This window comes from Electrona antarctica (genome assembly GCF_951216825.1).
Source record: "Electrona antarctica genome assembly, chromosome: 5".
Taxonomy (NCBI): Eukaryota; Metazoa; Chordata; class Actinopteri; order Myctophiformes; family Myctophidae; genus Electrona; species Electrona antarctica.
This window is the reverse complement of record NC_136810.1, coordinates 54,897,632-54,909,725: the sequence shown is the minus strand read 5'-3', so window position 1 is coordinate 54,909,725 and position 12,094 is coordinate 54,897,632. Positions and strand designations below refer to the sequence as shown.

Sequence of the window (12,094 nt, the reverse complement as noted above, 5' to 3'; positions counted from 1 at the left end):
ATTCTTCTAATCTAAATCGATCATGACAGTTTTCTGAAAAACCTTATGTTTCTATGTCAGTGATTCTCACACTTTTTCATGTCAAGGACCCCTAGAATTATCTGTATTTAGCCGTGGACCCCCCCCCCCATCTGAAAATATGTTGTAAAACAATTGCTGTGAAAGAATATATTGAAAGATTTGCTCCACATTCTCATGATTTTTCCAAAATAGCAGATCTACAAGCTCATAGCGCGGCAGTGGAATGGAATGGGAATGGGGGTTTATTGTCATTGTTCAATGAAGTACAACGAAATTATGATGTGCTGAATGAATACACGGGCCGCAGCAACATGGGTCGCGCCGCCACTAGCTTCTCTTTACATCAGAAAAATAAGAAAAGAAGAAAAAAGAAGGATAGGGGGGGGGGGGGGGGCAGGGAGAGAGGTGAGAATAGACAGGGAGGGAGTGCCGCGCTATGAGCTTGTAGATCTGCTATTTTGCAACAGCTAAAGTGTAAAATAATGGTTAAAAGTGGTTAAAAGCTCTTAGGTTACACAGATTGCGTTCCCAGGCCGGGTCGATCTCTCTCGCTTCTCCTATTGCTTGGCCCGTAACCAAAGATCCTAATAGGAGGACAGATAACATCAAAGGGAACGCCCAGCAATGGTTGACCAGCTAGACACCGTGACCTGGCTGTGAACGCTAGAATTATAGGGGCTGACCCTTTGGGAATGATTACCTTTATGATGTCAGGATGTAGCTTGGCTTGTAAAATCCCTGGAAAACACTATTATTAACGTTATTAATGCAGTTTGGTGTCAGGGCGAGAGAAAAAATCTCTCTTGGGTCTCTCAAGAGTATTTATGAATGCTCGTGGATTTCGCAGTGTCATGCCGGTTTTGGAAATAAATGTTACATACTTACTTCAAAGACATGAATGTTTCATTTTATATGTATGTTTTATGTGTATAAAATAATGTTTCTGTTTCTGGATCAAACCGGATACACTGAATCCAATATATATGATATATATGAGCCATACTGAGAGAGAGAGAGACATGAATTTGAAGTTGTTTTGTTTTTCTAACCCAAAAAACATTAATCCAGGGTGACTTGCCTTCCAGTAATTCATTCGAGAGGTCTTTATTATTTTGGGGGATGGGTGGGGGGGGTGGGTGGGGGGGTGGGGGGGGGGGGGGTGGGGGGGTAGGAAAGAGCGCTGCCTGGGGAGATTCCTCCGGAAGAACGGGAGCGATGTTAATTCTCAGTGGACTAGCTGCCAGACAGACATGAGGAATAGAGGCGAGGAATGTTTCATTCATTCACGGAGAGCTTAATACTATTGCAGTAGAACCGTTTCCAACTCTGACCTAGTAGTAGATACACCAATTCTGTACGGTCAAAGGCCAAACCATACCAAAGGGTCGGGTTGGGACGAAACATTTTTTACGGTAAACCACACCAATGCAACTCATTGAGTTGCAAGGATTTGCAGTGGTGTGGTTTACCTTACAACCGTTTTGTCCCGACCCGACCCTTTGGTGTGGTTTGGGGCTTAAAAGGCAACTGGAAATTGAGGTTTTTCATGTGGAACGTATAACTCTTGACAGACTGAACGTCTTCCTCACTACTGTGGGAATTAAAAGTTCATTCAAGGATATATAACACCAATATAATCCCACCATGGGACATTAGCCCTGCGCACAGCACAGCAGGCTCTTTTGTTGTAATTAGCCTTTCTTTCGACGCGGAAACTTAACGATGTTTGAAATGAGCATTGAGACTTCCGAAGAGATTTGATGGCTCATTTGTTAACAGCTGCGTAAAAGGCCCTGCCAACCAACATGCATTGCAATCTGGAACAAAGGAGCAGAAAGAGTCAAGCTGAGGAATCTATCTATCTATCTATCTATCTATCTATCTATCTAGCTATCTATCTATCTATCTATCTATCTATCTATCTATCTATCTATCTATCTATCCAATACCTTTTTATTATTATTTTATTTTAAATAATTACTTAGTCCTTGATTATTTCAGTTTACATTGTAGCAGGGATAGTGAAGCGGTCAGGAGTGGAGGATAACTGATGTATCTCGCTTGTTTTTCTTGGCCTGGTGAAAATCCAGCTCGCTGTTGATGTTTTCGTTTCTCCCTCTTCTCTTCCTCTCCCTTTTGACCATGTCCCACTTTTTAAGAGCACATTATCTCTTGAAATGTCTCTCTCTCTCTCTCTCTCTCTCTCTCTCTCTCTCTCTCCCCATCTCTCCATCTCTCTCTCCCATAATTATGTTCTATACTTGTCTTTCATCTCTCTTGTTTCTTTCTGTTTGCCCTCTTTCCTCATGTTGTCCTGCACCGTTAAATCTGTAGTGTTCATTTAACTCAGAGAATATTGGAATATTGTTAAAGTTATCATTTTAGGCAATGCATCTGATTTAGAGTAACAAAGTAAAAGAGTTAACCCATTTTGACATGACGTAAAAAAAAGTCGTCTGAAAGAATATATATTCAAAGATTTGTGCCGCATTTTTACGATTTTTAAAAAATAGCAGACCTACAAGCTCGTAGCGCGCCACTCGGTGGCGCGCTATGAGCTTGTAGATCTGCTATTTTTCAATAGCTAAAGCATAACATAATGCTAACACCAAAAGGGGTTCCCGCCCAAAATGGGTTAAAACGTAAAAGGTGTGCAGCAGCAACAAGTTGCGGCAAACAGAAAGTTAACTGCACAAACAAAGCAAAAATGAGAATACAAACATGTTACGTGCCCCTGTTGTCACAAAGCCCACACTCTAAACCCTCTCTCTACTTCCTGCCTCCCTTTCATTTCCAGGCAAGGAGAATGTGACCATTCAGTTGGACCTGGAGGCAGAGTTTCATTTCACCCACCTTATCATGACCTTTAAGGTAAGGCCAACCAATGAGAACTTGAAGCAGTCTGGACTAGTCCAGCCTCGGTTGGGGGGGGGGGCGTGAGGGGGCGGATGGCCCACAGCAGGGGGGGTGGGGTGGGGGGGTAAGAGGATGCCGGGTCCAACTTCAGATTAGACCGGTTCTCCCTGGGAGGTCTATTCTTTCTCACTCTCTTTCTTTCTCTGGCTTCGCACTTTGTGTCTCTCTCTCTCTCTCTCTCACTTTGTGTCTATTTCTCTCTCTCACTTTGTGTCTCTCTCTCTCTCTCTCTCACTTTGTGTCTATTTCTCTCTCTCACTTTGTGTCTCTCTCTCTCTCTCTCTCACTTTGTGTCTATTTCTCTCTCTCACTTTGTGTCTCTCTCTCTCTCTCTCACTTTGTGTCTCTTTCTCTCTCTCACTTTGTGTCTCTCTCTCTCTCTCACTTTGTGTCTCTTTCTCTCTCTCACTTTGTGTCTCTCTCTCTCTCTCACTTTGTGTCTCTCTCTCTCTCTCTCACTTTGTGTCTCTTTCTCTAACTCTCTGTCTATCTGTTTCTCTCTACTCCCACACACACAATCACAACGCACACATACAGCTGTGGGTGAGTTTGTGGAATGTGGAGGGGGGGAAGAATAAAAAAACGGGTCTTAGGCTATGATCTCTGTACGTCTGGGTCGTATCGTTTTACTCAGCAAGAGGTATGCGCTGCCAGAGGATTTATTTAATGTGCAAAGTCACGTATACAGACAGAATATCCCGCCAGCTAGGCTCAACTCTGTAGTGAAGTCATCAGGTTCACGTTGAAGTGTAACAGCTGTGCAACATCCATTCACACAATAAATACTGTACAGTACAGTATGTGCTGCTGCTGTGCAGGGAAGACCGAACCACAAAGACAAGACAGTCAGACAGACATACTGTACTGGCAGACCTGTTATCTGTGTCAGCAGCACCGCTTTTAGTTGTGGAAGGGAGATGGAGGCTGAGGAGGACGATTCTAGAAATGTCTTCTAAATCCTGACTTTTTACAGAAAAACCCATGTTTCTATACTCAGTCGTTCTCAAACATTTTCATGTCAAGGACCCCCAAAAATGATATGTAATTGACCTCCGACCCCCATATCAAAATATGTAGTTCCAGGGACCCCCCCAGAAGCAAAGATTTGAGTTAAAAATGTTCACTCTGAAAGAATATATATTCGAAATTTGCACCATATTTTCACGATTTTTCAAAAATAGCAGCTCTACAAACACTCTGCTGCAGAAAATACATTTTCAGGTATAGGTGAGAAAATGTCAGCCAATCAGGAGAGAGTAGCTAATTATGAGCTTAATTTTTATAGTGCTCCAGTTTCAAATTGTTCTGCTCATTTCTTTGTGTCATTACTTACACATCTTCTAGATTATAGAGTTCTCTATCCTGATTGGATAAAATCGGTATCCCAGTTTCATTTTCAGTGTTCTGAAAATGCATTTTCTGTTTAATAAAAAGCCGGAGGGACATGGAGACTCCTGTTACTGCACAAACACTCTATAGCAATGAGTACTATTACTATTTAGAACTTTTAAACACTTATTGTAACCAAAGAAAATCACTTACACTAGCTTTAAACTCATCGAGTCTACATTTGTAACTCGCTGAGTTACAAATTGATAAATGAACAGTGAGTATTATACGGTGTGCACACTGCACAGGCACACGTTGACTGGGGCACGTTTAATTACGGTATTGGCCAAATGGATGGTTTATGTCTCCCTGAGACGATCAGCGATATTTAAACCCCCAAGACAGACCACATCTGCGCTGTACCACCTGGAAAAATGCCAGTGGGGGGGGAGTGTGTGTGGATGTCAACAACACCTGTGTTGACTCAAACTCCTAATTTTGTGTTATAGTAGATTATATAAGCAATGATGGGGCAGTGCCACACACTTCAGAGTTGGCACTGAAGTCAACGAACACCTGTGTTTACTCAAACAAACACATTTATATTAGCTTACTAACGGCTGTGCTTGCAGGCACTGTCAGCACTGTGTCAAACCATTCATTTCCTATTGCACTATACTATAGCACCTGCAAAGATTGACACAATTGTCTAATATCATTTATTTTATTTAATTACTTTATTTATCTACAAGCTTGTGAGCTTGTAGATACTTAGATTGTAAGTATAGATTGTACTTCTGCTAAAATAAAAATAACATTATCGCTACTCACCAATACAAAGACGGTTTTGGTCATTAGAAAGACTACTTTCCCCGGTGGACGCACTCTGAGCCCCCCCAACACACGTATAAAATGCAGTTTTTGTCCAGAGAAGGGAAAATCTTGTCTATATGGGGGTTTCTCTTGGCAATATCGGTAGAGGGTGCAGTGGAGTAACTCAAAGTATTTTTCTTCGGGTGCAAAAAATGAGTGTTCATTTGAAAACGGACCGTAAGAGTTAACCCATTTTGGGCGGGAACCCCTTTTGGTGTTAGCATTATGCTATGCTTTAGCTATTGAAAAATATCAGATCTACAAGCTCATAGCGCGCCACCGAGTGGCGCGCTACGAGCTTGTAGGTCTGCTATTTTTGAAAAATCGTGAAAATGTGGCGCAAATCTTTGAATATATATTATTTTTTTTTATTTCGACGTCAGGCCTAAATGAGATGCTGACAAGTATGTTTTGTCTCCCCCCCCCCCCCCCCCCCCCCACCAGACCTTCCGACCAGCCGCCATGGCGATTGAGCGCTCGTCTGACTTCGGGAAGACCTGGCAGGTGTACCGTTACCTGGCCTACGACTGCGAGTCGGCCTTCCGCTCCGTGTCCCAGGGTCCCATGCAGAAAGTGGACGACGTCATCTGCGATTCGCACTACTCCGACATCGAGCCGTCCACCGAAGGAGAGGTATATACGTTCGTTTTCAACGTTTTAGCGAACGTTATACCTGGAGTCATTACCGAATTGTAGTTTCATGTAACTTTTTTTAGGATACGTGGATGAGTATGCAGGTGTCAGTATGCTGACTTGACATGGTGTTCTTGTTTCAGGTCATTTTCCGTGTTTTGGACCCGGTGTTCTACATCGATGACCCGTACAGCCCCAGAATCCAAAGTATGTCCTGGTGGTGACTTCCAGTGTTGATTGATTTCGTCGACTAATACTAATGACAAAAAACAATTCATCGACTACCTTGTGTGTGTGTGTGTGTGTGTGTGTGTGTGTGTGTGTGTGTGTGTGTGTGTGTGTGTGTGTGTGTGTGTGTGAGTGTGTGTGTGTGTGTGTTTTAAATAATGTTTAAAAGTGGTTCAAAGCTAAGGTGGCACAGGTCAAAAACAAAACACAAGAAAGTAGACATTTGGAGATCCACCGTTTCCTCTTGCCCCCTACTGGGGCCATATATATAGGTTGAAAGCTCCACCGATCAACAACTAACCGCTAAACCACGTCTTCTCTCCAGACATGCTTAAGATCACCAACCTCCGGGTGAAGTTCACCAGGCTCCACACGCTGGGCGACAACCTCCTGGACTCTCGGGTGGAGATCAAGGAGAAGTACTACTACTCCATCTACGACATGGTGGTCCGAGGGAACTGCTTCTGCTACGGGCACGCCTCCAAGTGTGCCCCCGTAGACGGGGCGCTGGCAGTGGAGGGCATGGTGAGTCTTCTGTCCCGTGGAAGACCGTTTCATGGTCACGATGGTGCAGTTATAAAAAGCAAAGGGCTACACAGTATGTCCATCGGCGGCATAGAGATTAACGTTTAATTTATACTTCCTCACGCGACACTTTTGAGCTTGGTGTGTCAGGGGGCCTTTAGGTGTGTGTGTGTGTGTGTGTGTGTGTGTGTGTGTGTGTGTGTGTGTGTGCGTGTGCGTGTCTGCATGCGTGCAACTAAATATGATTGGTGTTACTTAGGTCACATTCCCACCTAATACTTCGGTAGACTCGATGGGAATGGGCAGAGAAGTTGGGATTCTTGCATTTTTTATTTGCTGCGGTTTGCCTTCACACACCTTCAGTGAAATCTATGGTGATAAAATTATACTCATAACGTGCATGTGTCGTGCCGTCTGGGACTGGATGAGCCTTCACACCTGCCAAACAAAGTGCACTTTCTGACAATGCGCAGCAGGATTCGTTTTAATCGCAGCAAAGCTTTCCGGTGTGAATGTCACCATAGTCTCTTAGTCATCATCCAAGATTGTGTTTATTTGTGATGAGCCTAGCTGGGCTGTAGACAGCTGGAAGTGTGTTTCTGTTTATTCATACTTATGTGTGAGAGAGTATTAGACAAAGGAAGAGAAGAGCAAACAAAGTGGTTCCTGTTTTGTCTGTGTTATCCCCTGTTTGGTTCATACAGTGTCCTTTTTCCCACTGGACCGTAAAGCTCAGTATGAAATGAGGGAGGTCTACTCTGTACAAAGCCTACAGTAAATAGGTCTCAGAATCATGACACGCACGCACGCACACACGCACGCACGCATGCACGCACGCACACACACACACAGTTCTGTTTTACTGACCTGTTTTACTGTTCTGTTTCCATGATTTTTGTGTTTTCCAAATACATTTTGGAAAACAGGCTGCTAGGGCCCTATTTTCATCAGGTGCTAAACCCTTTATCCCTAAACCTCTTTGCCTTTTTTCATTATTATATTTTTTTTTACTATTTTAAAAAACATAAAAATTCTTCACCTAGTTGTGAAGTTTAGGGATAAGGGGTTTAGCATGGACGAAAATAGGGCCCCTAGGGGCTCCATTTTCGTCACCGCTAAACCCCTTATCCCTAAACTTCTTTTTTTTACTATTTTGAAAAACATTTTTGAATAGTTCAAAAAAAGGCAAAGAAGTTTAGGGATAAGGGGTTTAGCGGTGACGAAAATGGAGCCCTAGAGTGTCTCTTTTATTACCCATTCATTGTCCAAGGAAGCTCCATGTGGTCATTATTCTCTGAGTCATTGGGCCAGTATGTCTGCATTGTCCTCCTCACAGACTAACTAACACAGACCAGATGTGATGAGGATGTGATGTGATTGACCAAACATGTAAACATTTCCTGCTCCCTTTCAGAGGGGTTAGACGAGGCTGGAATGAAAATATCTCTCATATTGTTCTTCTGGGCTCTCCCTCCCGCCATGCTTTTTTCGAGTGGTGCAACCACTCCTATAGGCAGCTATGTGTGTGGCTGCTGGGTCTGTCCCTGGCTGTGTCCGAGCACGAAAATAGCATTATAGCGTTTGTTCACCACCAGGTGTCACGGCTGCACAGCCTTAACACAGACACAGACACACACAGGGCAGGGAGGAGGGCTTGTACAGTACAGTACAGTACAGTACAGTACAGTACAGTACAGTACAGTACAGTACAGTACAGTACAGTACAGTACAGTACAGTACAGTACAGTACAGTACAGTACAGTACAGTACAGCGTGGAGCGAGCTTACATTTTTACCCTGTGTTCCCATTCTTTGTTTCTTGGGAAAAATAACACGATGGGAACTATGCACAAAAACAAATTTCACCCACTTTTTTGTGATGTGACAATACAGATGATTCTGACCTGTGTGTGTTTGTGTGTGTGTGTGTGTGTGTGTGTGTGTGTGTGTGTGTGTGTGTGTGTGTGTGTGTGTGTTCTCTCAGGTCCACGGTCACTGCATGTGCAACCACAACACCATGGGGCTGAACTGTGAGAAGTGCCAGGACTTCTACCACGACCTGCCCTGGAGACCCGCCGAGGGACGCAACACCAACGCCTGCAAAAGTCAGTACCCGTTATTTAGAAGAAAAAAACGTCACATCACCCATACCACGTTGTTGTGTACGTCAAATACAGAAAAACTGTTTTCTCTATGTCTCTATGTCAGTGGTTCTCAAACTATTTAATCTCAACGACCCGCCGACCACTATCTCAAAATATATTTGTTCCGGGGACCTCCCAGAAGCAAATATTTGAGTTATAAAAGTTCGGGTAACTCGCGAACGGGAGGGAAAGTGTTCTACAGTCAATTCACTCGTGTTCAATAGTCAAAGTGTTAAGGTTAATTAAGGGTCTTCCATAGATCCAAGTCAATGATTTGACAGATTAGATGTTGTTTACGTTTTAAAATCCATGAAGAGCCATCACTGCAGGCCAGATTCTTGTGTCATTGTCTGCAGATAATCCTTTCAGCTCGCCGGGATTTTTGTATTTGTTCAGCAAACAAGAGTAATTGCGTCGCCTGTTAGACCATTGTTTACACTTTACAGCACAACATCTGGCTGCTGTAAACAATGAATGAGGGTTTTTGTTGTTCTGTCCACAGGCCACGCCCACCCTCTGTCAATGGTGGAAAGTGCACTCAACTGTTTGACTTAAGTTAACCCATTTTGACCTGAGATCAGATTCTAAAAATGTCTTTTCTGCAAAAGCTATGTTTCTATGTCAGTCGTTCTTCGATTTTTCAAAAATAGTAGACCTACAAGCTCGTAGCGCGCCACTCGGTGGCGCGCTATGAGCTTGTAGATCTGCTATTTTTATAGCTAAAGCATAACATAATGCTAACACCAAAATGGGTTAAAGTATCAATACTGCAATATAGAAATGCTCCGTTACAAGTACAAGTACAGCATTCAAAATGTACTTGAGTAAAAGTACAAAAGTATCAGTATCAGAATGTACCAAAAGTGAAAGTACTCACCATGCAGAATGTCTCATTTCATTTTGAAAATAGTCTCATTTCATTTTGAAAATAGCAGATCCACAAGCTCACATTGCGTGGCGATGCTTGTAGATGGGCTATTTTCAAATGGTCGAAATGTGTATATATATATAGGGCTGAAGTGGTTAATGTATGTTTTGTAATAACAATCAAAATCTACAAAGTAACTAGTAACTAAAGTTTTCAAATAAATGTAGTGGAGTAAAAAGTACACATATATTTGCCTCCAAGATGTAGTCGAGTAGAAGTCAAGGTACCGGCAAATGGAAATGATTCAAGTAAAGTACAAATGCCTCAAAGTTGTACGTAAGTAAATGTACACCACTGCCCTCTCTCACACTTTCCTTTACTCTCCTCCCCCCATAGAGTGCAACTGTAACCATCACTCCGACTCCTGCCACTTCGACATGGCGGTGTACTTGACCTCGGCCAACGTCAGCGGCGGGGTCTGTGACGACTGCCTGCACAACACCATGGGCCACAACTGTGAACAGTGCAAGCCTTTCTTCTACCAGCACCCCGAGAGGGACATCCGGGACCCCAACGTCTGTGAACGTGAGTGCCCCCCCCCCCCCCCCCCCCAGTGCAAAGCTCATGTCTGATGTTTATAGTTTTTTGCCTGGTGCTTGAAATGCGCCTGGAATACATTTTGCACGCACCACTACTAACGACCTTAACCCATTTAGGCCTGACGTCGAAATTTTTAAAATGTCTTTTTAAAATGCATTTTTTTCTGAAAAACCTCATGTTTCTATATCAGTGGTTCTCAATATTTCATGTCAAGGACCCCAAAGATTATTATGTAATATGCCGCCGACCCCCCATCTGAAAATATGTTGTTCCAGGGGACCTCTCCAGAAGCAAAGATTTGAGTTAAAAACTGAACATTTTCACGATTTTTCAAAAATAGCAGACCTACAAGTTCATAGCGCGGCACTTGGTGCCGCGCTATGAGCTTGTAGGTCTGCTATTTTTCAATAGCTAAAGTATAACATAGGCCTAATGCTTAAAACACCAAAAGGGGATTCCGCCCCAAAATGGGTTAAAGACGACCGTACTGGACACTTTTTCATGATTGGCTGCCTCTACGCTGCCTCTAAGCCAATGGGGGACTTACCCCATAAAACCCATAGTCTGAACGGCATAAAAACCTGTACTCCTGAACGCCGCAATGCAGAGCGAGTGGCAGCAGAAGCTAATGTTATGAGGCTGACTGAAGCTAGAGGAAAGCCATAACAAAACACAGCGAGTGAACCAACAACAGAACATCGGAAACGAACAAAATCGTTCACTATAAAGAGCTTGTTGCACCTAGCAGTTTCGATGATGCCAGGGAAAACCTACACAGTCAAAATCTTCAGCGTTTAAAGCCGAAGTTGGTAAACTTTAATGTCTGCAATTTTAGCAACTTAATCCAGAGCGATTTACAGTAAGCAAGAGTCTGGAATCGGTGTGTGTTCCCTCTTTCACACACACACAAAAACCACCCTCTCATCTTTCCACAACTGACAACCCTTTTATTTTTCAGCACTTATCTCATATATTTTCTTTTCCTCTCTTTGATGAGACCTCTGTGGTCAGGAGTTGAAAGAGAACACCTGGGCTTTGAAGCGTTATCGGCTTCTTTTTCTCCATGTGAATCCCGACCGACCCTAACCTCAGCTCATATATCATCTCATGTCCCCCTGGCGGGCGGTTGAAACACAAGGGGGCTTAATGAGGCCTGGAGGGGCACCCCCCGCCGCCCCAGTCAAATGTGTGGTGAGGGGAGCATGTGTGTGTGTCGGCGTCGCTCGCCGCTGTGTTTTGGGTTTTGAGAGGCGCGGTTAGCGGTTGCGCTGAGGGCTCCTATGGTCGCTGTCGAGTGGAATCCTTGTATGTCCCAAACATTGGATGTGTGTGTGTGTGTGTGTGTGTGTGTGTGTGTGTGTGTGTGTGCGTGTGCGTGTGCGTGTGCGTGTGCGTGCGTGCGTGCGTGTGTGCGTGCGTGCGTGCATGCGTGCGTGCGTGCGTGTGAGTGATATTTAGTCCTCTAAAACTAGACCAACACTAAAACATTTCAGATGACTATAAAACTAAATTAAGTGTTTATTCCAAAGACTATATGACTTTAACTAAAATTAAATCTTGCTGCCAAATTCAACACTGGTGCATCGTTGTCATTCCTCTCTCTCTGCCATCCTTATCAGGTCATGCTTTGGCCTCCCGTAGCATTCGACTCTGTGATTCGCTACGGCTTTGGCCTCCTGTAGCATTCGACTCTGTGATTCGCTGCGGCTCTCACTTGCATTCGCTACCCTGTGTCTGTTGCGTGTGAAGTAGCGAAACACGAATGCTTGACATTTTCCGGTGACGTTCAGGATTGCCTTGAGAATATATATTTAGCTCTGTTAACCCATTCTGGACGGGAACCCCTTTTGGTGTTCTAACTAAGCGTTATGTTATACTTTAAGCTATTGAAAAATAGCAGATCTACAAGCTCATAGCGCGCCACCGAGTGGCGCGCTACGAGCTTGTAGGTCTGCTA

General features: G+C 43.7%; 1 protein-coding gene across 1 annotated transcript in view; it reads left to right on the top strand.

The window, feature by feature from the left end:
- Nucleotides 1–12,094, top strand: part of lamb1a (laminin, beta 1a) — a 54,020-nt gene that overhangs the window by 3,044 nt on the left and 38,882 nt on the right. Inside the window, exons 4-9 of the mRNA XM_079501882.1 lie at nt 2,819–2,892; nt 5,584–5,772; nt 5,916–5,979; nt 6,326–6,525; nt 8,510–8,630; nt 9,934–10,122. Coding sequence (XP_079358008.1) covers nt 2,819–2,892; nt 5,584–5,772; nt 5,916–5,979; nt 6,326–6,525; nt 8,510–8,630; nt 9,934–10,122 — 837 coding nt within the window. The remainder of the gene's footprint in view (nt 1–2,818; nt 2,893–5,583; nt 5,773–5,915; nt 5,980–6,325; nt 6,526–8,509; nt 8,631–9,933; nt 10,123–12,094) is intronic.